The sequence below is a fragment of the Parasteatoda tepidariorum genome, chromosome 8 (genome assembly GCF_982258835.1).
Source record: "Parasteatoda tepidariorum strain Cologne lab strain chromosome 8, Ptep-v5.0, whole genome shotgun sequence".
In the NCBI taxonomy this organism is placed as follows: domain Eukaryota; kingdom Metazoa; phylum Arthropoda; class Arachnida; order Araneae; family Theridiidae; genus Parasteatoda; species Parasteatoda tepidariorum.
In genome coordinates this window covers 36,476,443-36,504,262 of record NC_141762.1, presented here as the reverse complement: position 1 = coordinate 36,504,262, position 27,820 = coordinate 36,476,443, and the positions used below count along the sequence as shown (strand labels likewise).

General features: G+C 27.3%; 1 protein-coding gene across 2 annotated transcripts in view; it reads right to left on the bottom strand.

The window, feature by feature from the left end:
* Positions 1-6,344: 6,344 nt before the first annotated feature.
* The window catches only part of LOC107456656 (1-phosphatidylinositol 4,5-bisphosphate phosphodiesterase classes I and II), a 384,337-nt gene continuing 362,861 nt past the window's right edge, over positions 6,345-27,820 (bottom strand). For both annotated transcript variants that reach the window (XM_016074583.4, XM_016074582.4), the window contains exons 28-35: positions 22,352-22,430; positions 20,608-20,706; positions 18,788-18,864; positions 17,434-17,529; positions 15,605-15,662; positions 13,790-13,876; positions 12,692-12,821; positions 6,345-8,943 (exon numbers count right to left, since the gene is read on the bottom strand). In XM_016074583.4, coding sequence (XP_015930069.1) covers positions 12,702-12,821; positions 13,790-13,876; positions 15,605-15,662; positions 17,434-17,529; positions 18,788-18,864; positions 20,608-20,706; positions 22,352-22,430 — 616 coding nt within the window. In that variant the 3' untranslated portion in view covers positions 6,345-8,943; positions 12,692-12,701. The remainder of the gene's footprint in view (positions 8,944-12,691; positions 12,822-13,789; positions 13,877-15,604; positions 15,663-17,433; positions 17,530-18,787; positions 18,865-20,607; positions 20,707-22,351; positions 22,431-27,820) is intronic.

Below are 27,820 nucleotides of genomic sequence, written 5' to 3'. Positions count from 1 at the left end.
CGTATATTTTAGCGGTTATTATTAAAATGGGAACCAATCAAGTAAAAAAATACGTATACTGAAATTGAAATAAGTCTTATTTGGCTTAAGAATTTTTTTTTTATTGTGACAAATAAAAAGACATTTTGAGGGAATTTCTTTTAACGTTTCTTCTTTGTTCTTAGGATTATACCCAGTGTTCATACAAGAAATGTACTGTAAGATAAACGAACAAAGTATTTATGTTTGTTAAACAAACAAATTTGTTATAATTGTTATAAAATATTTTTGTAAAATTATAGTGGCGTCATTATGTAGGTAAAAACTATCAAAGCAAAATTAAAAGTGATTTGAAAGAATGACTCAAAAAGTGGTTCACATTTACTTAAATGTTACGTTTCCAAAATTATACTGTAGAAACCATTTTGAGAATGAATAAAAAGTATAACGAACACATTTAGTGATTCAAAATACTTGGCAATAAAAAAATAAATAAGTAAAGGTGTATATTTTTCCGCAAGCCTTGCAATCCTTGCATTCAACTGGTAATTTTGCAATTATAGCAGAACTTTATTCAATTCAATATTTCGGAAACTTCAATTATTTATTTTTTAAATCGCATTTTCAAAAAAATATGCATGAAAATCATACGTTAAATATTGAATTATAAGGACCTTGCTTTTTTGCTCCTTAATTTTAACTTAATTTTATTAGAATTTAATTTAAAAATCAATTAAAAAATTACTAGCAATATAACATTCAAATCATGCAAATGAGCTAAATTACTAAGCAGGAAAATTGCATGGAAACATTTTCAAAATAAAAGAAAAATGCCTATTTAGGAACTATACAACTATTAAAAATATTTGGCACGTTTTGTACTACTAAAAAATAACAGAATAATTTTTCGAAAAGAGATTTTTTTAAATTTATCTATTAAATGCAGTTATTTTTAGATAGTTGTTTCCTTTCCAGCTTAGTGTAAAGAAAACGTTAAGATAACGTAAATAAATGAATTTTTCGTTTACATGTGCAATTTTAAAACATTTCACACTTGTAAAACATTTTACTCACACTTTACTAAAACGTAAATATCAATAAAAGAAACTAAAACAATAATAACAGCAAAGATGAATGATTAAACAATTAAAAATATCAATAAGGTATCAAATTTTTAACTAGTTTTTTTTTTATTCAGTAACGATTTGTAAATGCCTATAATAATCATAAAAGTGCAATAAAACATAATTGATTATATGGTGATAATAATATATGAAACTCTTATCGTAATGAAAATAATTTTGGAAAAAAATGCATAGTTTCAGACTTTTTATATATATTTATAATCTTTCTGATTATAATTATCAATAACATAAAATACTCTGATACTAAAATAATGTGCTGCATTAACGTGAAAAACTTTATTGAATAAAATAATGATCGGTATTAACTTTTACGAATAAATGAAAGGAAGAGATTAAAAAAATCTTGAAATATGTGTGTGAGAAACAATAAGAATATAAACAACGCACTTATCAATAAATACTAATAAATAAAAAAAAACTAATGCAATCTTCTTTAGTTTCTAAATTTTAGCTTTAATTTATGCCATAAAAATTAAATGCCTATCTCCTAAGTATCAAGGAATTACAATTTATTGTGCATCTAAAAATTGAAATGTTTTTTAACACAATAGAATTGTTTTGCTAGATTTGAAAAAAATGTTTTTGATTATGGAATAAGAAGGGTAGTGTAAATTTTGATTATTCAGAATCCGATATATTGTCAGCACGAAATTTCGATACACGAGTTTCTGGTTAAATTTATTTCCATCGTAACTTTTGTACGTTGTCAAATATATGTATATAGGTACTGCTTAGTCATAAATCAGGCAAAACGATATTTTTACCGCCTTTTAAAGGACAATTTAAATAATAATATTCATTAATCATAAGATTTTGAGAATAAATATTTTTCACTAAAAAAATAATGACTTTACTTCATTCGAAAAAATATTTACAGTGGTATTCAAGGTAGTTAACAAATTTATTTAGGATTATGAATTATAATTGAATTGCTATTAGAGAAAATAGTCAAATAGTTATAAAAATGAGAGGCACCGAAAAAGAATTGTACAGCGCTATTTTTTACCCTCATTTTTAGAAGAATTACATCAGAATATGCGTTAGATATATGACAAACTTTTATCAATACTGTACTTTTTTCGTCAGCAGAAACGCTTAATATTCTCAATAAATGTTAATTTTTTAAAATTTCTTCTCATGTTTTGGAATACAAAACAAATATTTTTCAGTGCATGTTTTAACATTTTTATGCATAAAATAAATGTGTTATTTTTTATTACTTATGTTTTCGTAAATTAATTCATCTTATGCAGCACGGTCAATTTTCCACAATGAGACAGACCTTTATTTTTCTGTAAATGTCAACGTATAAGAGTTAGAGAAAGTGAGAATTCAGATAATCATCCAGAGAATTCTGAATGCTTTGAAATACTCAATGTGTTCAGTTTGAAATATTTAGAGTGTGCAATTGAGTAGTACAACTGAGCAAATTTTGGTATTTATCAACGGAAATTTAAAAATAAATGACATTGAGAAAAATTTCAGGCGTATTTTTGGCATGCTCTTCTAACTTTTTGTTGTTACAGTTTTAAACTAGTTTTTCAAAAGTAAAACAAATTATGTCATTATTACATGCAAATAATTTAATGAACGCAAATAAAATGGAATGTGAACTACTAATATATTTAAAACTTCCATGAGTTTAATATTTCAAATATCATAAGCCCATTTCATTATAAATTATATTCCATAGAAGTAAATATTAGGGATCAAATATTCAACATCTAATCTGTTAAGACAAATAGCTCGTCTAAAAAAAAATATTAATTTATTTTGGTTAGATAAGAAGCTAATAGGGGTCTTGCTTACAAATATAACACCAACATAATTGCGAGATATATAAAATTCAAATGACATATGCATAACATTCAAATAGACACATTTATTCTAATTCCCTCTACAGTGCTCAAAGAACGCCGCATAATTCGCAGGAGGTGATAATGTGTTTGAACATCAAAATGCGCTTTTGTATTATCATGCTGATTATCGTCTTACCAAAGGTGGTCTATTCAGGGCAAACATCAAAAAGACATGTACAACAAGAGGGTGACCAGTATAAAGCAAGGAATGCAAATTATACCTCTTTTTACTTCCCAAATCCACAATTTCTATTCGAATAACACAGGATAAAAAATTTGGAACTGTGCCCGCTAAGTGGCGTCCGAAAAGAATATTAGTGGGATTTTAAAGCTTATATTTAACATGAGTATGATGATACATAATGACTAGAGAGGAATGTTTGTTTTATTTTTAACCAAATACTGATGTTGAAGCTCTTTAATTAAAAATTTATACAGTGTACTCAAAAATAAAATAACAGAAGAGAAAAATATAATCTTATCACAGAGACTTTAATTGATAATATTCAGATGAGATTGTGAACACTTCAAGATTAGAGTGGGATTTACAATTTTTTTTTAAAAATATTGCCATATCTACATTTTAACGATAAGTCGCTATGCAATAAGTCGCTAAAAGTAAGGTAAATCCAGGTATCTTGGTTTAGGCTTAAATTTTATATTATTAAATTTATTGTTTTAACAACATTAAACAAGTTATTATAAAAATAAATTAAATCAATATGATTCTAAAAAAAATTCTTGTTTATTTTAGGAAGTTCTTATTTATTCAGAAAATATTTTTTCAGCGTTTAAATGTCGAAAATAAACCAAAACTTGATATAAAATAAGATAATAACAATAAATTAATAAAAAAGAACCCATTTATATTGAATACCCACAAATTGTATTGAGATACTGCGTAGAATTTAAAATGAGAAAACAATTCTTCATTGAAATGAACCAAAAAAACAAGTTACTTGATTTTATCAAACTTTTCTATAAACCTTTATAAACTTTTCAACATTTCAATAAATTTCTACTTTTTGAACATTAATACATTTGAGTTTCAAAACTAAACTTTATCTGAATCACACAAATACTTGGAATTTATTATTAACTCATAATTACGTGTATCAGTTCACATCCTTTCATCAGCTTTATACTATAATTTTTAATTTGAAGTATTTTTTTTTATATTTTAAATAAACTTGAGAAATTCTCTCAGTTTTGGTAACTAAGATTACAAAATTAAAGTTATGTGAGGGATATTATCTTACAGTGTTTGTAAATTAAACTTAAATGTAGTGAACTAAAATATATTTTACAAACGTGCGAACTTTAAAAAACACACAACACTTTTATTTTACGAATTTTCGTTGTTATTGTTTATATTTATATGATTTAAACCCATTCTAGATTTAATAAAAATATCACTAACCACGTAAAATAGATTAGTAAGTGTATATACATAATAATTTTGAATGAATTGTTGGAATTTAGAGTTGATTTTGATTGTTGTTGCACATATAGGCATTAGGTGATAATAATTACAAGGTATGGCACTCTTAACTCTTTTAAATAAAAAAAAACTTTTAATTAAAAAATCTTAGTTCTGTTGGAAGCGTTGTCAGTAGTTTTTGGAAAATAATTTTAATGTGTAAAGTTTCACATATGTATTTACGTACAAAAAGTAAAATCTCCGTATCTTTACAAAATTAAAATATAATTTGTCTTTTTTATGTTTAAATAATAAGAAAATTGTGCTCTAACAAATAAGATAGCATTAACACCTATCAATAACATAAAACGTAACATCTTCATTGATTTGCTGTTTTTTTCAATTGCAAAAAATATTCCTAACTTTAAGAATAACTAAAAACCGAACTAAAAAACCGAAAATGCATAACCGGAAGTTAGAATATGTGTTTCAATTTTTTGTGCAATTTTTTGTAGTAATATATATGTTGCGTTTAATGCTTAAAATGTTTAACAGAAATTGAGTAAAAAAAGGTGTTTTATAAACAACACAATTCTTTCTTTAGTATACTTATTTAGCAATAACAATTTTGTTTAATTTAGAAGAGAAACACAGAATATAAGTTTATTAACTGTAAATTCTTTATCTATTATTATAATGACTAAATTTTCAGTAATTTATAAAGACAATTTCTATCCCTAAACAAGTAGTACTTGCAGCATTTTAGAATAAGAGTTTGCTAGATCGTTTATTACATTATTAGTTAATGTATTGATTTGTTTTTTTTTAACAATATTTTTCAGTTATTGTAATTTTGTGAACATAATTTTGAGATAAATAAAGTTTAACAGCCATCTCTGGTACTGGATCGAAATATGTGTCTTAGTGAAATGAAATGTGAGGTGCAAATCATTAAAAATTATTTTGTTTTCGAGCAAAATTATTTTAAATGTCTCGATTATAAATTTTTAATGCATATTCATTGTTTTTATAAAGCTTCACATTTTGGAAAAACAAATAAAAATATTAAGTTAAATGTTTCGAAAATTTAACTTGAAACTTAAAATGAATTAAAAAATTTAATTTAATATTTTTATTTTACAAATGAAAACATTAAGTTAAATTTGTAATTAAATTAAAGTGTTTATTAACTGAAAATACGAATAAATGTAAACTGTATATACGTCTAAAATTAAATGTAAAAACATTTTAAAATTGGTGTCATTGAAACAAATGAAAGCGAAAATTAGATTTCACCACATTTTGAGCACCTAAAATAATGACTAAATCTTTTCAATAGATGAGCACCAAAAGGAATGACCAAACGTCTGGTGCGACTGATATGAAGGAGTGGTTTTTCCATATATGTTTTAGTAGCAATCATTTTATTGTTCATGTATTGGCTGTGAAAAAACTTAAATACACTTCCAAATAAATATGCAAAATTATGCAACACTGCACTATTAATTAATGCCATCTGAAAAAAAATCGTTCTCGTATTTTGTTAAATATTTGGCATTTGAAGTAAAATTATCAAACGATGTTTTTTAGGGCTATGTCGAGCAAAATTATCAACAAAAAAAAACAACATATTAGCTGCAATTTGGAAACATTGTAAAACAAAAATATAACTTTTATTAAAGTTTAAGCAAGCAACGAAACATTTTGAAAAATAATTTATATTTTTGATGCAGAAGATTAAGAAAAAAAAAGAATCGAATTTCTTCTCACATCATTAAACGGTTAATCATAAAACTAAAATTAGAAAGAATTAAGAAAGAAATTTGCGGAAGTACTGACACGGGCTTACTTCTCATCCTGACTTATTTTTCTGTAAAACCTTGCAAGTTAATTTATGTACATATATAAAGCATTTAAGAAATATACAGTATAAATAACCAATTTTCTGAATATCACAGAATAAATTTTTCTTTGGATACAAAATCAATTTGTACAAGCCGTCTTATGATAGTGAAATTTTTTTTTCTATATCTAGTGCTTTACTCAGATTTAGGAAACCTGAATACACACAGAACATTGAGCTGCAGTGATGAAACATGAAATACAACAAAGAACATGAAATAGATATTTCACAAAACCAAGAATAACGAAAGTGTTTCAGGAAAAAAAAAAACTATATGTACCATTTACACTTTCGTAACACAGTGACATCTGCTTTTTCTACCTCAGTTTTCTACCGTTCTAATTTGGCAACACTTTTACATTTAAAATCAAAATCAATAATAATGTTAAAAAAATTGATGAATCTGTTTTGCAATAACTAATTTGGGATGTTTTTGCGAATTACAATCATTTTGCGTACATTTTTGAGGCTGGGTGTTGCACACTTTATAAGTTGAGACATAAAATGAAAGGATAGAAGAAAGATATTGGGGTAAATGTCATTCTCTTTCAAGGATATTGACACATTGCGTTTGAAAAATATAACATAATAATTGTATTACATAAAAATTAATTAAACATTTTTAAATTTTGACCAATTATCGAGTAAGTCTGGCTTTTTTAATTAGTATTATCTTGATATCAAGTAAGAAATAAAAAGATTGCATAAACGTTATTTAAATTTAAAAAAAAAACAACGAGAAATAAATGAATTAAATTTAAAGCATGATTTAACTTATTATTGAATTAGTTTCCTCATGAGATTGTCACTAATGAATTTGATTTTTACGAGATTAGGATCCATGTACTAGATGTGTTATGAGATTATAATTAATGAACTAAACTTGCTATGTTATCATAATCAATGAGTTATGTTTGTTATAAATATTTTCAATTATGATCAATAGATATATTTCCTAAATTTTTAATAATTATTTGCATTAGATTACCATAAATAATTTAGGTTTGATATGATATTAAAATCCATAAAAGTGATTTACAATGAGAGTATTTTTACATGAAGTTGCCACAAATGCCATCGATCTGTTAAACATTATAATACACGTATTAGAGTTGCTGTGAAATTATGATTTGTGAATGAAACTTGCTATGTTATCATAATCAATGAGTCAGATTTGTTATAAGATTTTGCAATTATCATCAATGAATATATTTTCTAATTTTTTAATAATTATTCACGATGAGATTATCATGAATTATTTAGCTTTATATGATATTGATATTAATTAATGTGATTTGCAATGAGACTATCATCAATGAATTAAATTTGCTAATGAAATTGCATTAATAAATATATTTGTTTTGACGTCAAGCTGAATATAGATTTGTAATAAAATTGCTATTTTCAAATTGCAGCTCTGTGCGAAATTTCAAGTCCATTTGTCGTTTTTCGGTATTGTAACACATTGCACAATTTGAAGAAATTGTTGCATGATTTCACTCTTTGACGCATTAGGCGCATTCGACTGATTTAAACGTACACGTCTTGTTTATGACCAGTTGTTTCGTGAATTTAGGAAAACCCATAAATTTGCAGATGCCAAAAAGGGCTGAAAAAGTGGTCCTTTATAAAATTGAATAATCTATACCGAAAACAGGTAAGAGGGTACATATGCCGTTCATCAAGCAATCGGCAAACGAATGAACGCAATGATCATTTTATTCGAAAGATGGTTATACAATCTCTAACGATCTTCTGCGAGAATATTAAACATATTCTGGCTAAAAAAAAAAACCCTGACATCAGAAGGAGTATTATTTCAAGACGTTTAATCAAAGGTTTCGCTCTATTATAATACAAATCTGCTAAGAAATCTCACCGTAATTGTAATTTTTATAGGTGATCTCAAACTTTTGAATACAGTAGATTTTTAAACAAAGTTAGATTTTCATTTTTGACGAGAATATATAAATGATAAGCGATTTAGATGCAATTCGAAAAACCTAGTTAATCGACGACTGAACGAATTGTAAGAACAGCTTAGTTGGAGTTACTCAATACAATACATTAATAAAGTACATGCTCGTGCAATTAAGTGCAAAGTGAAGTTCATTCAAGTCTTATTTCAAAGATGATAAGTCATTAATAAAATTTCAAAAATATACATTTAGGGGAAAGTTTTAAATACCATTCGATTAGCAGAAAGTCGGAGCAATACTATTTCTCGTTTTAAGATGAAGGGTTTGAAATTAACATCCAAGCACAAACTGTTTAAAAGAAAGTATAATATGTGTCAACACCCATCCTTGGTTTTAGCTTATTTCAGAATAATTTAACTGATATAAGAGAGAATTTAAAAAGATAACAGCTGAAGCATTGGGCTAGACAAAGAGTTAAGAGGGTAAAAGGTTACCAAATATGAAGTTAGCTGAAAATATTTTCAAAGTAGGTAGAAAATGCTGATAAAATTGGAATATAAGTCCGTTCTTGACCATTGAATGTGGATGATCTTCATGTTTGTAACGATGGGAGAAACAACAAGACGAGATAGAGAGAGACGAATGAACATCGTCCCTGCCACATAACCGTCTAATCTTCAACAGAGTTCCAGTTAAGCAAGTCGTTGTCCAGCATTGCCTGAAATAATAGGTACAAAGTTATTCACATTTTTTTCGTGTTTTCAGAAGGCTATCATAAAAAAAAATACAAGAGATCATTTCATATACAGCAGAAATGAATCTTTCTTTCATTGAAATCGTTTAAAGATCATCCTAGTATTAAAATAAAGAAATAAATAAAAGAATAAGATTTTTTATTCATTTTTAAATAGTGTGCACAGTCGCAAATTATTTTCTCTCTTCACTTAGAAAGCATAAGGCCCCAGCTGTTTTGGGTGTTTTACTGTACATTACATTTAGTTTGCTGTGCAAAAAATAGGAAACTTAGAAATATTAGATTATAATGGCTGCTTAGAAACATATAAAAGGAGTGTGATGAAACATAAAAATGAGACGAAAATAACCCCAATGAACGACATAAGTATGCGATAATAACCTCAAAAATAACTATTAAATTTCTTGTAAAAAATACCATACGGGCCGCTCTGCAACCCAAAGATATAGATTAAAAGAAGAGATACTATTGAATTGAAATTTAGCGTGTTGAAAGGGCCATTTTTATTTGTGAATGTAACATGAGTTGATTTTAAAATTTCAATTTGTTCGAAAGCTAATCTAATTTTAAATAATCTTTTGCATGAATTTGTCTTTCACTTTTTTTAACTTTAAATAATGACTATTCATCCTGCCTGTAAGAAAATTTATATAACTCTCTCTAGGTCTTCTTATTACAGGTTCACAATTAAAGTCATGTCGAAAATGACAAAAAGGAAAGAGAGAGAGAGAGAGAGAGAGAGAGAGAGAGAGAGAGAGGGAAAAGGGGAGGGAATGAGAAAGACACATTAGGAAGCCAGAAATAAATTTGATCATTTGTATTAATATTTAAAAAGCAAGCATAAAGAAGTTCATTTAAGACAAGTAAATGCCGTTTACAATTCGAGTTATATTAATACATCATTATCTTTGTTTATTGTTAAAATAACTTTATATTTCTTTCTCCTCATTGTGCCATACACTAAGTATTCCCTAAGTATATATTTTTTATCAAATATAATTGATTATTTTACAAATCAAAGAAAATTGTTATTTCTGTATGATTAACATAATAATGATATTCTTTTGCTTATTTTACACCTTTATTCCGAAATAATAAGAATTATATTCTTTTTTAGGAAAATAAAATTTTTAAAAGAGAAGAATAATAAAAAGCAAGGATGGAAGCTGATGAGCACAGTGATCAGGGAGTGAAACATCCTGGTTTTTTTTTTTTGATGTTTAAATTTCATGCTCTTGAATGTAATAGGAGTTTGCAAATTTTTAAATGTTTCTCAAAATATTTACTTTCATGCTGCGATCCCGAAGACCTCGATAAATTCTTGAACGTTATTCTGTTTTCAGGAAGGTTACTACGATTAAGAACTTTCTTTTACTGCCTGTATAGATTTGATGAATTTAAAGATAAAATTTTGAGTCATTTTTTTCGATCAGTCTGTAGCCATTTCGTCAAAATTTTTATTATTTTTCAAAAAATATTTGTTTGTCCCATAGAAAATATACATTAAATGGATAAAAACTAAACCGCAGGAATTAGTTAAAAATAATCTAGAAAATTTTTACGATTTAAAAATATTTAATACGAGTTTTCTTAATCTCTTCATTACTTTAGTCCACAAATGTTGACCTTCGCTTCTTAGTTTCTGAAAACCAGCTATAAGAAAATTTTTATATTTTTTCGCTCCCTAAAACATTCGCGGACGCTTAAGCTTTCTGAGGATTTCAATAGAAGCAGAACATGTAAGTAAGTTTTGTAGAATTCCACATGAATAGAAGTGATTTTCGAAAAATGATGCTAAATCCGTGAGCTCAAAAAAAATTAAGTAGTTTCAGATAATTTAGTAATTCGGTTTGACTTAGAAGTTTTGAGATCTACATGAAACTTTTAAATTTATATTTGCTTAATTTTTAAAAATAATACAGTCAAGAACATGAAGGTCCACGTATGTGTACCGTGGTGTGTAAGGCGAAATTTATGACAGTGTAGTAGTCAAGTGAAATCTCATGGTATAATGAGTATTTAATTTTATAGCCATTTAGTAGTATTTTTATGTGTATTTTAATTTATTGTTTTATATTAAGGTGCATATTCACATAATTAATAACTTAAACTTATTGTGTTTTTTTCCTCCATAACTTTGAAATATTACTCCCAATAATTAAATATTTTTTCATAGTTAATGCTAGATTTGTTTCAATAATTATTTACTTTGTAAAACCTTTAATTTTCCTCTCAATTTTCAACCTTTAATTTTTAATCTCAAACCTTTAATTTTCCTCTCTTTGATTAACCTTTCAAATAACTATGCAGTGTCGCATTGTGCTCTTTCATAAAAATTAAAAATCTTCTGAATAATTATGAAATCTACTAATTACTGTATCTAAATAGACCATTACATAACAATATGCATGTATGGTCTTACTTTAGGTTCAATTTAAAATATTTATATTCTTTTACTTAGTTAAAACATGAGGTTCATGTATGTATACCTAAAACTATCTGACCCCTGGCAGTATAATTCATAATTTGATTATCTTCTTATGACTTATGGCAATAAAATAAAAAATAGAAACTGTAAAAATTATCTTTGTTATATTATTTTATATTTTAGTGAAGAGGTTAAGTAAAGAATTGACGTGCGCTTACTCCATGGATATTATGTAAGGTAGTTAGAAATATGGAAAACAAGGGTAAATTAAGTATAAAGGTATATTTATTTATTATGTAGCGCATTAATTAACTTAGAAATCAAGTCCTTTTTTAACTATTACAATGATGTGTGTTTTTATACAAAGCTTCAAGAGGTGGGGTATAATATTGTACTTTGAACTTTAGCATCCAAATAGAGTCTCAGTGCTGCCATCTAGTGTGGCAGAAACAAGACGTCCAAATTAACATGGCCAACGGTATCTCACCCATTGTGGTGGTCCTGAAAGAGTGGATACCACTTCTGGAGAACGCACTAGGTCTGCTCATCGGGAAAACGGATTGTGCAGCTCATAGGAAATAAAAAATATTGTACTTTGAACCAATTTAAACTTTTCATTTTTTTTTAAGGAATGTAATGATTTAAATAATTTAGACAGAATGATGCAAGTATTTTAGAATTTCAAATAATTTCGAGAGAAATTTATAAAACTTTTATCCATTAATATCATCACATAATTTGTGTAAATTTAAGGTTTAATACTGATGCCGGTCTACAATCAACAAGCATACAATCTTTTGATCTTGTGAAGACCTTAAAAAATGACGCTTTTTTGCTTAAAACGTTGGTAATTTATATTATTGAGATTTGATTTTCAATATACATGACCTTATTTCGATTTTTTAATTTTAGTAATAAAGGGTTATGTTTTCCAATTATATTAGTTATAAGTTTACTCAACATTTAAAATATATAAAAAAGAACATCCTTGGAAAACCTGAAAAGGACAAAAAGATACCAAATAGTGCCTGTTAGTACTAGTGTCAAATACATTTTACAGAATGCAGAATTCCTCCACTAGGTAGCGCAACTACAGCTTCGAGGTACTTGCTGCCCAAAATACAGAATAAAGAAAATATAATCTCGACTTAGAAAAGAAATGCATTACACTTAGAAAATAGAAACATCTCCTGAGAAATATTTGTTATTTGTTCCGATAATGTCATAAACAGTTGAATCTAATAATAATTGTATTAATGCTATCGATATGGACGATAAACGAACCTAGATATTTTCATAACTTTGTGCTTTCTACAGCATCAGGTGATGACAAAAACATGCTGCCATTCTTTTCGAATTCTTTCGCCATTTTGTTACATTTCTCTTCATATTCCAGTCTTAACCTTTCTTGTGCCTTTAAAAGGAAGTAATACACAGAGTCAGAAAAATTGGAAATCTAAATTCAGTAAAAAAATTGTCTTTCAGAAAGTTAGAATCTCTTAATACACAAATAAAAGGACTGAAGCTTATAAATTTTTCATAAGCAAATAGCTATAACTAATGACTTCAATTAGATTATTTATTTTAATTAACGTTGATACGGGAATTCAATTGTCTATTTTCATTGTTCACTTAAAAAGATTTTTTTTTTAAAAAAAGTACACATTCTTAAAAAAAAAGAATATTCAGAATATTTTTCAGAATTAAAGACTCAGCGAGTGTAATTAATTAACTAATTTGAAGAATTTCTTTAATGTTAATTAACACTTTTAACTTTTACAGAAATTTATTTGAAAGTTAAAAAAATTTATGAAGTTGTTTTAAACAAATGACAATAAAAACGATGATAATGGTATTAATTATCTAATTCAATTTTCTAGAAACAAAGTAAAATTGGATATCAATTAGTAAGTAATATACATTTTGTTAAAAAAAATTTAAAAGAGCTTTGAATGTTTTGAAATTTTCAGTCATTCATTTGTAAATATTATTATTATTTATTTATTTTTTTGAATTTCTACTCAAAGAAGATATTCAAGTCTAATTTAAAGAATTAAAAATCTATACTCTGAAAACAAAGCAAGCGACTCTTTTAGTTTTATTCAAACATCTCAACAGTTAAAGAATTTAATAAAACATTGTTTTGCTTCAAAAGTAACACAATTAACTCTACTTTTAAAAGCATAAAGTTTAAAATAAATAATTTCCTTTGAAGGTAGTTCATTTGTTTGAAAATGAGGAACGTGTCAAAGAAGCTTTTATTACAAACTTCACTTAAAAATAATTAATTGATTTCCCACCTTTTAAAATATGAGATAGCTTTAATTTAAAAAATTAAGAAATAATAAAATAAGCTAATTATTATTTTGAAAAATGACTCACATTTTTTCTTTCATCTTCAAAAGTATTTTTGATGTTTGTGTGTTGCCTTGTCAATTCTCCTAATTTTTTCTCTAGCAGGGAGCTGAACTGTTAAAAAAATATTTTTAATCAGTGCAAAAGGTCAGATGAAAGATTAATCAATAAAAAATAATCAAAATGAAATTATGAGCGTAATATTCAGACATCTTTGCATTTGAAACTGATAATTGAAAGAAGTTTTAAGTGTGCAAGATATTTTTTAAAAATGCTGTTCTATCAAAAATAATTAAATCAAATGTATACTTGAGTTCAGATTTATTTCCTAGAAGAATGTAAGTGCATAGCATTAAAAAAACTTATACTTTTTCTTAAATTTCTCAAATTATAATTTATATATATATATATATATATATATATATATATATATATATATATATATATATATATATATATATATATATATATATATATATATATATATATATATATATATATATATATATATATATATTTAGAAAATTATAATTTATTTGAGAAATTTAAGAAAAAGTATAAATTCCTTTAATGCTATGTACTTGCGCTTAAGCTGCTGGTGTATAGCATTCATAAAATAAGTTAAAAGCACAAAGCATACAAGGGAAAAAAATTAAGTTAAAAAAATATTACAAAAACAAAATATTATAAAATAAAATGCTTTTAAAAATATTAAAAAACTGAAAAAAAGGCCAGAAAACATAATAAGGAAAATATATAATCTCGTCTATTTTACACAGTTCACAAAATGGAGTGCCTTCTAATTACTGTTAATATAGTCAAAGTAAATTGTACGAATAAATTTTACTTTGGTTATATTAACGCAATATTAGTAAGCACTTTATTTTGCGGATATAATTATGTAATCACTCATTTAAATTTCTAATAAGACATAATTGTTTAAATATATGAGACTAAATTTATTGAGATTCTTTAAAAATGTTTGGAAGCGTTAATTTAATTATTAATGCATAGTTGACGATTCTTGTAAAACAAACATTATAATGAATATTCCATGATATCTTTAAAATGAATTTAATGAATTGTGATAATGAGTAAAGAATACATTCATTATGCTAGTCAAAATAGTACATACAAAGAAATAATGACATGTCTTAATTATTATATGTTACAATTTTCATTCTAAAATTGTGGTAAAATAACCGACAGCAGTCAGTCTTTCGAATTAACTTCAAACTTTGTGGAAAAGAACATGTTTTACCTTTACGGTTTTTAAATCACTTACAACTAATATGGTTAAAAACCGTAAATACAACACCAAACGGTTTTTTAACTATTGACAATTATCATGGTGTTAAAACCGTAAAAAAGAAATTTAACTGGACATTAAAGCTAGACATTTTGTTAAGTAATGGACATTGGAGTTAAGCTGTGGTTGAGTTGTGTTTTATCGAATAAACCGTGGAATATGGTTTAATTAGTTTATCTGGACCATGTTCTGTCAGTGACAGACAAGCCTTCTCGGCAATATTATGTACGAAGCTAAGTGGCTTCATTAGGGGAGCTTAGTTTGCGATAAAATTCTGGTTGTTTAACCGTATAAAGCGAAAGTAGTTCGTAAATGATTTTTCTCACAGGTAACAGTTTGAATATCATCCTCATGGTTATTTTACTGCTTTGTTTGAATATGGCAAAATAACAATGAAATAAATTGTTATTTAACCATTTTTTCCGAGAAATTTCTAACAGAATATACATATTTCACAAAAATTGAATAACAGCATTAAACATCAGTGTACTAGCTGTATATTACACTTATTTATATTTAAATAGTTAACATACCCTTTGTCGCTCCGCCACTGCTGTGTCAATAAGCTTTTGATTAAGTTCCCTTTTTATCCTGAAAGAATTAAATTCCATATTTTGACTCCTATGATCTGTATTAATTATTGAGAAACTACTTTTAAAAAAATATGAAACATGTTTTTTTTTTTTGCATTTTAGACATGTACAAATTTCAAATGAAATTAAAACATGCAATTTACTTATTTTGAAATTTTTCTTTTATGATTACAAAGAAGTCCCAAAAGTCATTTTTAATTTACGCTGTTATTCTTTCACTCGCTTTTTATTCTTATCTCTACTTATTTACTTATTCGTATTTATTCATTCATTCGCTATGAATTTATTGACGCTATGAATTCGCTATGAATTTATTATTTATTCTTCAATTTATTGACGTTATTTATTCGGTTAAATTTATAATTTTAATTGTAAAATCCGTTACTGATTTAAAATCAGATTGCTAACCAAATTTTACTAGCAAGTTAAGATCATTTAGCAAGAATCGTTTATTTTATTATTATTTTCACCTTTTATTATTTCCATTAATACATTATTTATCATAAAGTGGGTGTGGGCCTCTCACTTTTTACTCCAAAATCGTGAAATTTTGAACTCAACTTAGAGAAAATTATAAAGAAAGGGCTAATGTTCGCAGTGATTATTTTTATTGAGATTAATCATCGTTTTTGATCATTTGAGAGGGAAAAAAATTAAAATTTCCAAAAGTGAGGCTCACGAACAGTTATAAATCATGAATCGCTAACAACTAGTGATATTTTATTTCAACACTGTTGAAAGCATAACGCACGCTGTAAAAAATTCCAGATTGAATTACGTTATAAAGTACCGACACTTTGGATGCATCATCCATAAAATCAAGTTTCGTTATAAAATACTATACCGCGGTTTTCCCAGTAATATTTATTTAATTAGAGGGAGCCAATGATTTTTAATGTAATTATTACTGTAAAAATTACGTTATATCAGATTTTTGTAACGTAACATGATCCGGTAAAACTGGTTTTAACGATAAAAGGTCCCGACCTCCCGAGTGCCGGTATTTTTTATCGTAATTTTATATGGATTTTTTCTTACAATATTGTGCCAAGATTTAAGAAATAGTGGAAGAAGTTGAAACCTAAACTAGTAGTATTGGCATGAGTTTATGCATCTTTACTTCTCTTTTATAATAGTTAAATCATTGAAAATATTTAGAATACTGAATAGAATTCGAATAAAATATTGTCACATTTCTTATTGAATAATTTCAGTTGCATAGTACCGTTATTTCATAAATTACTTCACTCAAACAGCTTGTAAAAAATACTATTAATCGAGAAGAAACTTTAGAGAGTTAAAATCTTGATTTCAAGATTTCATTTTAGAACATTATATAAATACAACACACAAAGTATGTATTTACAGTATTGAAAGTTTTGATAAACTATCAGTTTGAAAACAGACAAACTAAAGTATTAAAATTTATCTTACTCTAGATTAATATGAACCGAAGTCCATATAGATTTTTTTTAAAAAAGTTTGTAAGTCACATATTTTTCAAATAATTGTGGTAATACTTGTTTTTCTAATATCATATTAGATCGATTGTTTGTTTTAATTCATTTTGTTTATTTTCAGAGTACACTATGAATTGATCTCCTAATTTGATCCAGAACTTTCTACGGTGTAGAATTTATTAATATAAAAATCCCGTTAATAAAACTGGAACAATATCATAATTTCTGTCACAGTGTGGATTTTCATGATCAATTTACTTTTCCAAGAAACTAATAAAACAAATATTGTTTTAAAGTTTATTACATTACCTTGACAGTTCATTTTTGTCTTTGTGTTTTTTGCTTAAATTCTTCATTTCTTCTTTTGTTTGTGCATCCAGCCTTTTCATGAGTTCGCTTACTTCTCTGGAGAAGAAAAGAAACAACAATTGCATTGGACCTTTTACCTTCAATTTAAATTCAAAGAAATGCATACTAGAATTACGCATAAAATTGTGATGAATATTCACTCCAATAGTTCTATTTTTTTCTCTAATACTAAGTCCCGAGAATTTAAAAGATATTTTCTCATGAAAGTCGTTGCAAAAACAAGTACAGGGGTCAATGGTGCATGCATTGCACCGAAGAGCCATTACATTATGACCACCCTCCATCTATAACAATGGGCTCGCCCAGATTTTCATGGTTTCTCGCCCAGGAACAATGTTTTCATGGGGCATATTAGGACCCATAATCCTCATAGAACAATCCCTGACGTCTGTAAGTTACTTGAACATAGTTGCAGACCAGGTTCATCCATTCATGGCGACAGTTTTTCCTGCGGGGGATGGTGTTTACCAACAGGATAATGCACCATGTCATAAGGGTCGAATCGTCGAGAAACATTCCAGTGACTTTCAAGTCATGTCTTGGCCCCCAAATTCACCTGACCTTGATCCAATAGAGCATTTGCGGTCCTACTTGGAAAACCAAATTCATGCTGCCACGCTACCCCCTCGCAATGCGATGGAATTGCAGGACCAGTTGGTGAGAGCTTGGTACCAGATACCTCAGACTACCTATCAGCACCTTGTAGAATCAATGCCACGGCGGGTGCTAGCAGTTTTGAGGGCTAAAAGTGGTCCTACATGTTATTAGCAGGGTGGTCATAATGTAATGGCTCTTCGGTGTATATGAGGAAACAAAATGCAGAACTAATCCTTCTTGTGTGCATTTTTTCCCCTATGAATGGATGTTTAAATTTAAGTAGACGTTAAAATTTACTTCAAATGATGATGAGTTTAAGGATTTTTTTAATTATAAGATTAATTAAGCATTGAATCATCTGATTCTTGTAATGTTTCAAAAGTTTAATGGTTATACTTTATTTTCCGAAAAAAGGAAAAACATTATTTTCATCATAGGAGGGAAATTTCCTTAGAACAGATAAACAGAAGTTATATGGTAGTTTTTATGTTAAAGTAAAGTTGTGCATTATCTGAAAGCAGTATGTAGTATATCTTAGCAAATAAATTTGCTATTTTATTGGATGTGAGCTAATTTGCAACAATACAAAATGACGTTACAAAAGATTCCTCGCAATTTTTTAAAAATCTTACTTCGTTTCATTTATCGTTTCATTTAAGAATAGTTAAACAAAGTAACAATAAAAAAATTTACTAACCTGTCATGCAAACTATGTAAGAGCTGCACTTGAGATGATTGAGATAGTTGCAATACTTTGTTCATGGCCGTGTACAACTGAAATGATTTACATTAAAAATAAAATATATTTACCATTAAATTGAAAAGAAAATAAATGACATCTTTAAATGTAAAATAGAAAAATATGCATTTTAAAGCTAGGTTCTGATTTAATGTGAAGTTTGCTTTGATATAATTAAATTTCAATAAAAAAATCTTTATTGGTAAAGGTGTAGAAAATTTTGCTCTGTTACATGTCGGTCCGAAGTACGTTATATAGTCACAGTTTTTACGACTATGCAGATTTATAAGTTTAAAAACAATATTCCAAACTATACAATTTCATTTATTAAAACTGGTACAGATATAAAGCCATACAAACGCTAAATAATTTAACTGTAACCTAAATAAGAGTTTTAGCAAAGTCAGAGCCATGATGCTTTTCTTAAATTTTTATTGTTTATTTTTCATGTTTATGCATGTAATCGAGTAAAATTAGAATTTTTCTTCGGAAAAAATTGATACCAGAAAACTCCTTTATTTTCCACTGAGCACTATCCCCGTTATTGAGGGAAATAGTGGTGATTTTGGGGAAAAATTGAATTTCATCAAGACAAGCACACTGTTGGAATTTTCATTCTAAAAATACGGAAAAACAACTTGCAGCAGTCTGTCCATCCAATTAACCGTAAAGTTAACGATAGAGAACATTTTTTACCCATACTGTTTCGAAACTATTTACAACTAGCATGGTTTAAAATCTGTATAAAATATAAAATTGGATCTAGGCTTTTCGTTAGGTAATGGGCATTGAAGTAAGGTTGTGTTTTATCAACTGAACCGTGAAATTTGGTTTAATTATTTATATAAATTTTTCATCAATAAAGATACGAGAAATACTAAACTTTTCGTGTTAAGCAGTTTTATGGTCCTGCCATCTATACGTGAAAGAGAGTATCGTACTACAAAATTGTATTAGAATAGTTCTAGGACACAAATTGGGGAAATTTGTGACCAGGACACTGAACACTGATCAGTGCAGGACACTGAAACCGTATTAGGTTAAACCCTATTAGGTGAAACCAAACGTTTTTTTCTATCAGTTAACAATTTGAATGCAATATTGCTTCCGCTTATTTGATATTTTTGTTTAAATATGGTAAAATAACAATTAAATTAAACAATTCTGTTATTATTTAACCATTTTTTCCAAGAAATTTCTAAATGTGCATGTGGAGCATTGCTTCGGTTTTTTCACGTTGAATTGAGGGAAACTAATCAGGAGACGAATGAACGCATAGTTAAGAAGTTATGCGAGTTTTATGTACCAAAATTCAAAATTTGTACTTTCACCTAATTACTCATCTAATCTATATAGCTGAACAAGAGAGGTATTCTTTTTTATGCATTTGTTTACGCTGGGTCGAATATAACTTTAAACGAGTCAATAGAATGAACAGTTCCAAAGTTGCGAACTGATGGTTATAAAAAAGTAGACAAAAACGAAACATCGATTACAGTATTTTCAGTTAATACCAATAGTAAACAAATCGAAGCTAACAATAATGTATCTTAATTAGCAACAATATTTAAATGAACAAGTTAGTTACGTAACTCCAAAAATGTTAAATGCTAGTGTTTTTTCTTATTTTTTATTTTAACATTTTTTTTTACATTCATTAAACTTAAATACAAGACAGGAACACACTAGAGATTTTGATAAAGTAATTCTAAATATTAAATCACAGAAAGGATTAACTGGCTCTTATTTGTTCAAGTAATTCTAAAAAGAGGACTTACTGGTTCCTGGTACTTGCAGTGAATTTCCATTTCTGAATATAAATGCTCTTTTGTTAAGGCCAACATATTTTGGGAAAAGTTTTTCCTCAGCTCGTCCAACTGAAAACATTAGGTTTGGAAAATATTTTATAAGTATCAACAAAAAAATTAGTTGTAGTAATTAGAGATATTACATTAGAAACTTAGGGAAGTATTTTGCTATAGCATATTATGTAATAATAGATAAATTATTATGTTTACTGCGTATAAAAGCAGTTTCAGTTCAAAAAATATATATCACAGTATAAATAAATATTTAATATACATCTTTAATATTTCCGCTATAAATGACCTTCTGTGAAGGTTAACATATTTATCCTCAGCTTCCTCAATTGAAATCCTTAGATTTAGAAAATAGCATCAACAAAAGCTAAGAATTTGTCTTAAAAAATTGCATTACAAGACAGCACCATACAGCGACATATTTTATCCTCAGCTCCCTCACTTGAAATCATTAGGTTAAAAAAAAGCACCAATTAAAGCTGAGCACTAGCCCTTCAAAATTGTAATACGAAACAGCATTATACAACGTCATATTTTATCCTCAGCTTCCTCCATTGAAATTCTTAGATTCCGAAAATAGCATCTACAAAAGCTGAGTGTTTGTTTTACAAAATTGTAATACGAGACAGCACCATACAGTGACATATTTTATCCTCAGCTCCTTCACTTTGAATCATTAGGTTCATAAAATAGCACTAACAAAAGCTGAGTGCTAGTCTTTCAAAGTTGTAGTATAAACCAGTATCATATACCGTCATATTTTATCCTCAGTTCCCTCCCTTGAAATCATTAGGCTCAGAAAATAGCTTCAACTAAAGATGAGTGTTTGTCTTACAGAGTTTTAATACGAAACAGCACTATGTATCGACATATTTTATTCTCAGCTCCCTCACCTAAAATCATTAGGCTCAGGAAATAGCATCAAGCAAAGATGAGTGTTTGTCTAACAGAGTTGTAATACGAAAAAGCACCATATATCGACACATTTTATCCTCAGCTCCCTCACTTAAAATCTTTAGGCTCAGAAAATAGTATCAACCGAAGATGAGTGTTTGTCTTACAGAGTTGTAATACGAAACAGTATCATACTGTTAGTTAGGTAGTATGAAATAGCAAAGCACTTAATTATAGACTAATTTTGACATTTCTGCTCTGACTGACTCTTAACTATTTCGGTGCAAAAAATATACTATTTCATTATTTGAAAAATGGTTCTAAAAGTTTAAACTACTTAATTTTGAGAAATTTATACTGTAAATTAATTCATTTTGATATTATTTATCACTTATTCTTATATATTTTTATTCGAAATGTTTTGGTAGAAATAAACACCATTCAGTTTTCTTAGGCAAATAAACTTGATTGACCATTTTAGTGGTTTTAATTCTAACTGCACTGTGATTAATAAAGTTAACTAGCTCTAGATTTCAATAACGTATTTTTTTTTTAATTTCCCCCCTTACGTAAGGGTGATAATTATTACGATTTTTAAAGTTTCTTAAATTAAATTATAAGGGTGGGGATAGCAGATTACGCGACATAGTAATAAATATTTTCTACAATAATACAATTATCATACAAAATGCAGGAATTTAAAAAGTGCGCACATAGACGTAAATACAATATACATAAATACGAAACAGAAATTCGTTAGGTCATTTGACTAGTTTTAAAAAATAAGTAATAAAATAAAGAAACTAACCTTGACTCGTTGTTCTGGTGAAATTATTTGACTATCTACTTCACCCACTCTTTTCGGTTGTCGTCTTGGGTTCCAACATCTAAGATGGAAAAAAAAAGAAGAAAAAAAATTTTTTTGTTACGAAGAATTTTCTTAACAAAAAAAAAAGAGTTACAAAGAGGAAAAAAAAATACATTTACATATTCTTTTAAAAGTTAATGACATAAATTGCGCAATGATAAATATAGGGTAAAGTTTTCTAATAGATAATGTTTCTCAAATTAAGTGTAGAACGCAAAATTTACTGTGGCGTACACTATTATTATACCTAATATAGATGTAACTGTTTTAAATTATTAAGGATGGGTCAAATTTGCAGACTTTTAAGGCATTGCAATGTCTTACAATTTTACAAGTCACAAAAATGATAACAAATTTGACACATCTGGTAAGGGTGTCTTAATATTGAAAAGGAATAAAAAAATATAAAATGCGTGAACCCTATTTGTTATAAAATGGATTAAAAAGGTGGAATAAAAAAAGTTCTTTAAAATTGAGCATGTATTCAAAATTGAAACAACATATTCTCATTTTTTAGCAAAGTGTATAGTTTGTGAGAAACGTGTGAGAGAGATGCTGTTGGCTGCCGGCAGGATTCAAACCAAGGACTTCCGAGTTTTTAGTAGGATGATCTACCTATCATAGTTTCATCCCCCAGTCCAAGAAGCTGCATATAGTTACTGACCCAAGAACACAATGACATACTATTTTCCAATTTCAATGGTACAAAGGGTTGTAATTAAGAAAATATGGCCTTGAAAGCTTAGTCAGGTGACTAGTAATTTTAATTTCACTTTTTTCTTATTTCACTTTATCTTAAATAATTAAGACAATGAACTGTATGTCATTAAGGCTACAAGTCTGCAAGGCTTCCTAACTCTCCCTAGGCTGAAAAATACAATACGCACAAAATAAAAAGACAATCTTGAATAACTTTTGATCTAATGAATGAATCTTCAAGCTCTAGGACTCAATCTTAATGGCTCGAGGGGGTGACCTCAAATATGCTAATTAATACGAGCATACTATATACTATATAATACTATATAGGGGCATATTATTTAAGAGCATAAGTTACGAAATCAGACACAAAAACACACATCCCCTGAATAAACACACCTTTTTTGACCAATTAGGATTTCTGATTCCCAAAATATAGGGGCTAGGCGGAATCTATGAAATATGGTCCCAACAGTTTGGTCAGGTGAAGGCTCCATGCTTTGGACCCCTTAATGTAAATTTTACTTTAACGTATTTCGCTATATCTCGAGAACTTTTCAAGTGAATTGAAAAATGCTTTGAACACAATTATAAAATGTATTTATCTAAAGATAACTCTATGAAAATATGTTTTAATAAATATTTATTATTTTTCATTATATATTATTCAATAATGGTAAGAAAAATGTTGAACTGTAAGGTATACAAAATTTAGCATCATTTTAAAGTACATAAGTTTACTTGTCAAAATATAAAATTTGAGCAAAACCAGTCGAATAGCTCATAACAAAACGAATAGCTCAAAATTTTTTTGCCAGAACTATTCAACCGATTTTGCACTAATTTTGTATTTTGCCATGTAAAATTATGTTCTTTAAAAAGATGCAAAAATTATACACTTTGCAATTCAACACTTTTTCAACCATTATTAAATAAAATAATAAAAAATAATGAAAATTTGCTAAATATTATTATTGTTTCATGGAATTATCTTTATATAAACGAATTTTATAATTGTGAGCAAAAGCTTTCTTCAATTCACTTAAAAAGTACTCGAGATATAGTGGAATGTGCAAAAAGTATGACTATCATTAAGGGGTTCAAACTTTAGAGCGCTCTCCTGACCCAACTATTGGGACTATATTTCCCAGAATCCTTATATTTTAGTGGTAAGAAATCCAAATTCATTGAAAAAAAGGTATGTTTATTAAGAGAAGGTACGTTATGTGTCTGATTTCGTAACTTAAAACATATCGTCCGCATTTATTAATTAGCATATTTGAGGTCACCCCCACGGGGCATTAAGATTGAGTCCTAGAACGTGAAGATCTGGTCATTAGATCAGAAAACATTCAGGGTGGTTCGTTTTTCATTTTTTTATTTTTTCATTATTTTTTTTGGCTCACTGCACAATCATGATGAATTGAACATCCTACTACCAACTCGGTGGTCATTGGTTCGAATCCGGCCGGCCGTCAATGATTATCACTCTCACACACTTCTTCATTTTTTAGACAATGCATTTTGCTCAAGAATATGCTGCTTCAATTTATATGCATGGTGTTTGAAAATTTTGATTATATTTATTTTTGACACATTTTTATTAAATTTTAAGAAACATTTTTTTACAGTGTATTCACTTGCATTTGACTAAAAATAAACCGCGTCAATGACTTACTTAAAAATTTATCAAAGAAATACATTTTTCTAACTGTCTTCTTCACAAAACCTTCACACACGTTTTTTTTTTTTTTTTTTTTTTTTTTTTAATACGCATGCCTTTTGGATTTAATAATTTTTTTTCTTTTTGGCTTTTCTTTTTTCGGGTGTACATATTAGAAAACTATAGTATAACAGGCGCATTTTCTGCATGTAGATATAAAATCACTTTTCGTTTAACGAAATGATTTCTGATTTAGTGAATCTTCATACAGAAGGTCGTATACAGCTCCCTTAATGGGAAGATGAGATTCACAAAAACAAGTATTTAAAGAAGTTTTCGATGGAGTTTTCAGGATTTTTTAAAATTTAAATTCGAGAAGGACTAATTCAAGAGGAAAATGCGATTTCAATAAAAAGTACGAAGAAATGACTTTAAACGCGACTTTTATGAAATGATGATTAAAATGTTGTAACGCTTGTCTTGTTTTGCTTCCATTAAGATGTAGATATTTTTTGCATGGTGCAACCTCAAATACTCTTTAAAATTATTAAAAAAAATTGAAACTGTGTTATAGAAATAACTAAACCCCTCAAAACAATAATAGTAAGTTTTATAAAATAAAATTAACTAAACTAAAATCGGTTCATTACCTTTTATTTCGCGCAGAAGTTCGCTTTCTACTATTTAAAGTTAATATAAGCTTAAAAAAGGAGGTTCGCAGAAGAGGACTTATTTTTAAAGCAAAATATTAATGCAATTAATATTAAATTACCATTAACATTTACATAATCTTTATAATGAAGGGCACTTCAAAGTCACGAAAGCGTGCACAAATGTTTAAGTAATAATTTTCGTATTAACTAATGAAAACAAGTTTTTTAAGCATTGAATTAAATTTATGCACATAAGTTTGTATTATAATTAGTTACTTCTATAGTTCTATTTTATTTAATCGAAGTGATGCTAAGGGATTCATAAAGTGATACTGTCAAATACAAATACAAACGGATTCACTTGCATTATGCTGGGAAAGTACATTTCTGGCGGTTAAATAATTGATTGGTTACGGTGCTTGATAAGCAGTACAGATGCAATTTTCATTAAAAAAGTACAGATACAAAATTTAGCAGTGGAGAAGAAGAAATTAAGTACTTCTTAATTATATAAGTTTTAGTTTATTAAAAATGTTTAAGTTCTAAAATAAATATTTACTTCAAAGTAAAATTTTTGGTAGTAATATTAATAATTAACTTACTACATAATTACTAATTATGGATAATTTATATTAAATATAGCAAATTTTAATTTGCATAAATGTATTTATTTTTTATTTTTTGAAATATGCTGTTGCAAATTTAAACTTTTGCGTTTTAAACAAAACAAGTTTGACAAATAATAAATTAGGCTAATTTTAATTATTAACCACTATTACATTTAAACTTTATTATTTTTTATCCTTTTTTTTAAACCTCTACGAAAATAAAATTATCTTATTTTATGAATAAAATTTGCAGTTTTATGGCAATTTAATTAGCATATTTTACAATTAAAAATGTAACTGAATATCATTTAAAGTATGTATTCATATTTAAATATATGCAGCTTATTTAAACTGATTCAGTCGTGGAATGGAGGTTGGAGCAAGCGGACAGAACATTACGTAATAATTGTAAATTTCAAGATAAAGACAAAGTAGAACATTAGAAAAGCAAAATAATAGAAGTAGTTCCAGCAATAGATAGAGCATGCTCTCTTGATAATAAAAGCTTCAAAAGAATGAAAAGTAAACGTCACTTCAAATTTCAGCAAAGCACACAAAAAAGTTAGACAAAGCATTTTACAGTATAGTTAGATAACAAACATGCATGCCACAAACGTAGAAGAAACGAGCGAAGAGCTTTTGTCAGAGGACATACATCTACAAAAGACTGAAACAGCTTATTTTTTTAAGCTAATTTAATAATTCTTTTTATACCTTACAGTTTGTTGTCTAACCTAACTAAAACGCTTGTACATTTAGTGGAATGATTAAGTTTTATAAGCTTAAAACTTTTCGAGATGCTATACATATTTAAAATCCACCGTGTTATGAAAATATGTGAAATAAGAAATTTTTCTAGAATTTCAGTTTATATAAATACCATATTGTATTTAAATGCTATATTATTTAAGACAATTTTCAGCTTATCTTTCTAATTGATAAACAAATGTAACTTTCTGGGAAAAAGCAGTACTTCATGTTGATCAAATCGTATTTATTTGAAAATTTGTTTATTTACCTATATAATTTTAAATAAAAACAATTAGGCTTTATTACAATAGACAATTACAACATATTGCATACGTTATGTAAGCCGTTATTATTATGAAAATATTTTTCAGAAAAACCTTCTCTTTATAAATATATTTGTTATGATTGCTTAATTTATAAATTATTTTTTATATTAATCTAAATAGAAATTTAAAGAGGCTAAGTAGCTATAAAATCGTATGTGAAACAACGCAATTATATGTGAAACATCTATTAATATTCGTAATTTTTTTAAAATTTTAAATGTACTTCAGCAAGTATCAAACAAAATAACATATGCAAGTTTGACTTTTTCGTTACGTTTTTCAGTAAATATTTCCCCCCAGAAGTTAAAAAAAACTCTGTATTTTCCTCGATGTTGATTTAATGCTGTCTATTTTCCATACTTGCTTTACTTATTTCATACTTTATATGACCAAATTCCATGCAGCACAGTTCCATTAAAAATTGGCGAGTTTGAAAAAAGATTTATAATTTAGTCTCAAACTCAATCAAACATCAATCTCAATGTCAAATAGTTTTATTTGTTGCAAATTTAATAGTTAATTATGATTTTAGGGAGAATAAATTTAATTTTTTATGTGCAAAAAATATTAAAAAAACAAACAAACATTGTAAGCTTAAATATGCACATGATGAGAACAAAATCTCTTTTCATCTTCAAGCCTTTATTAAAAATAAAAATGTATTTATTGTAGTAGCATAAACCCATCAATGTTGGCTGTTACATCAGTGA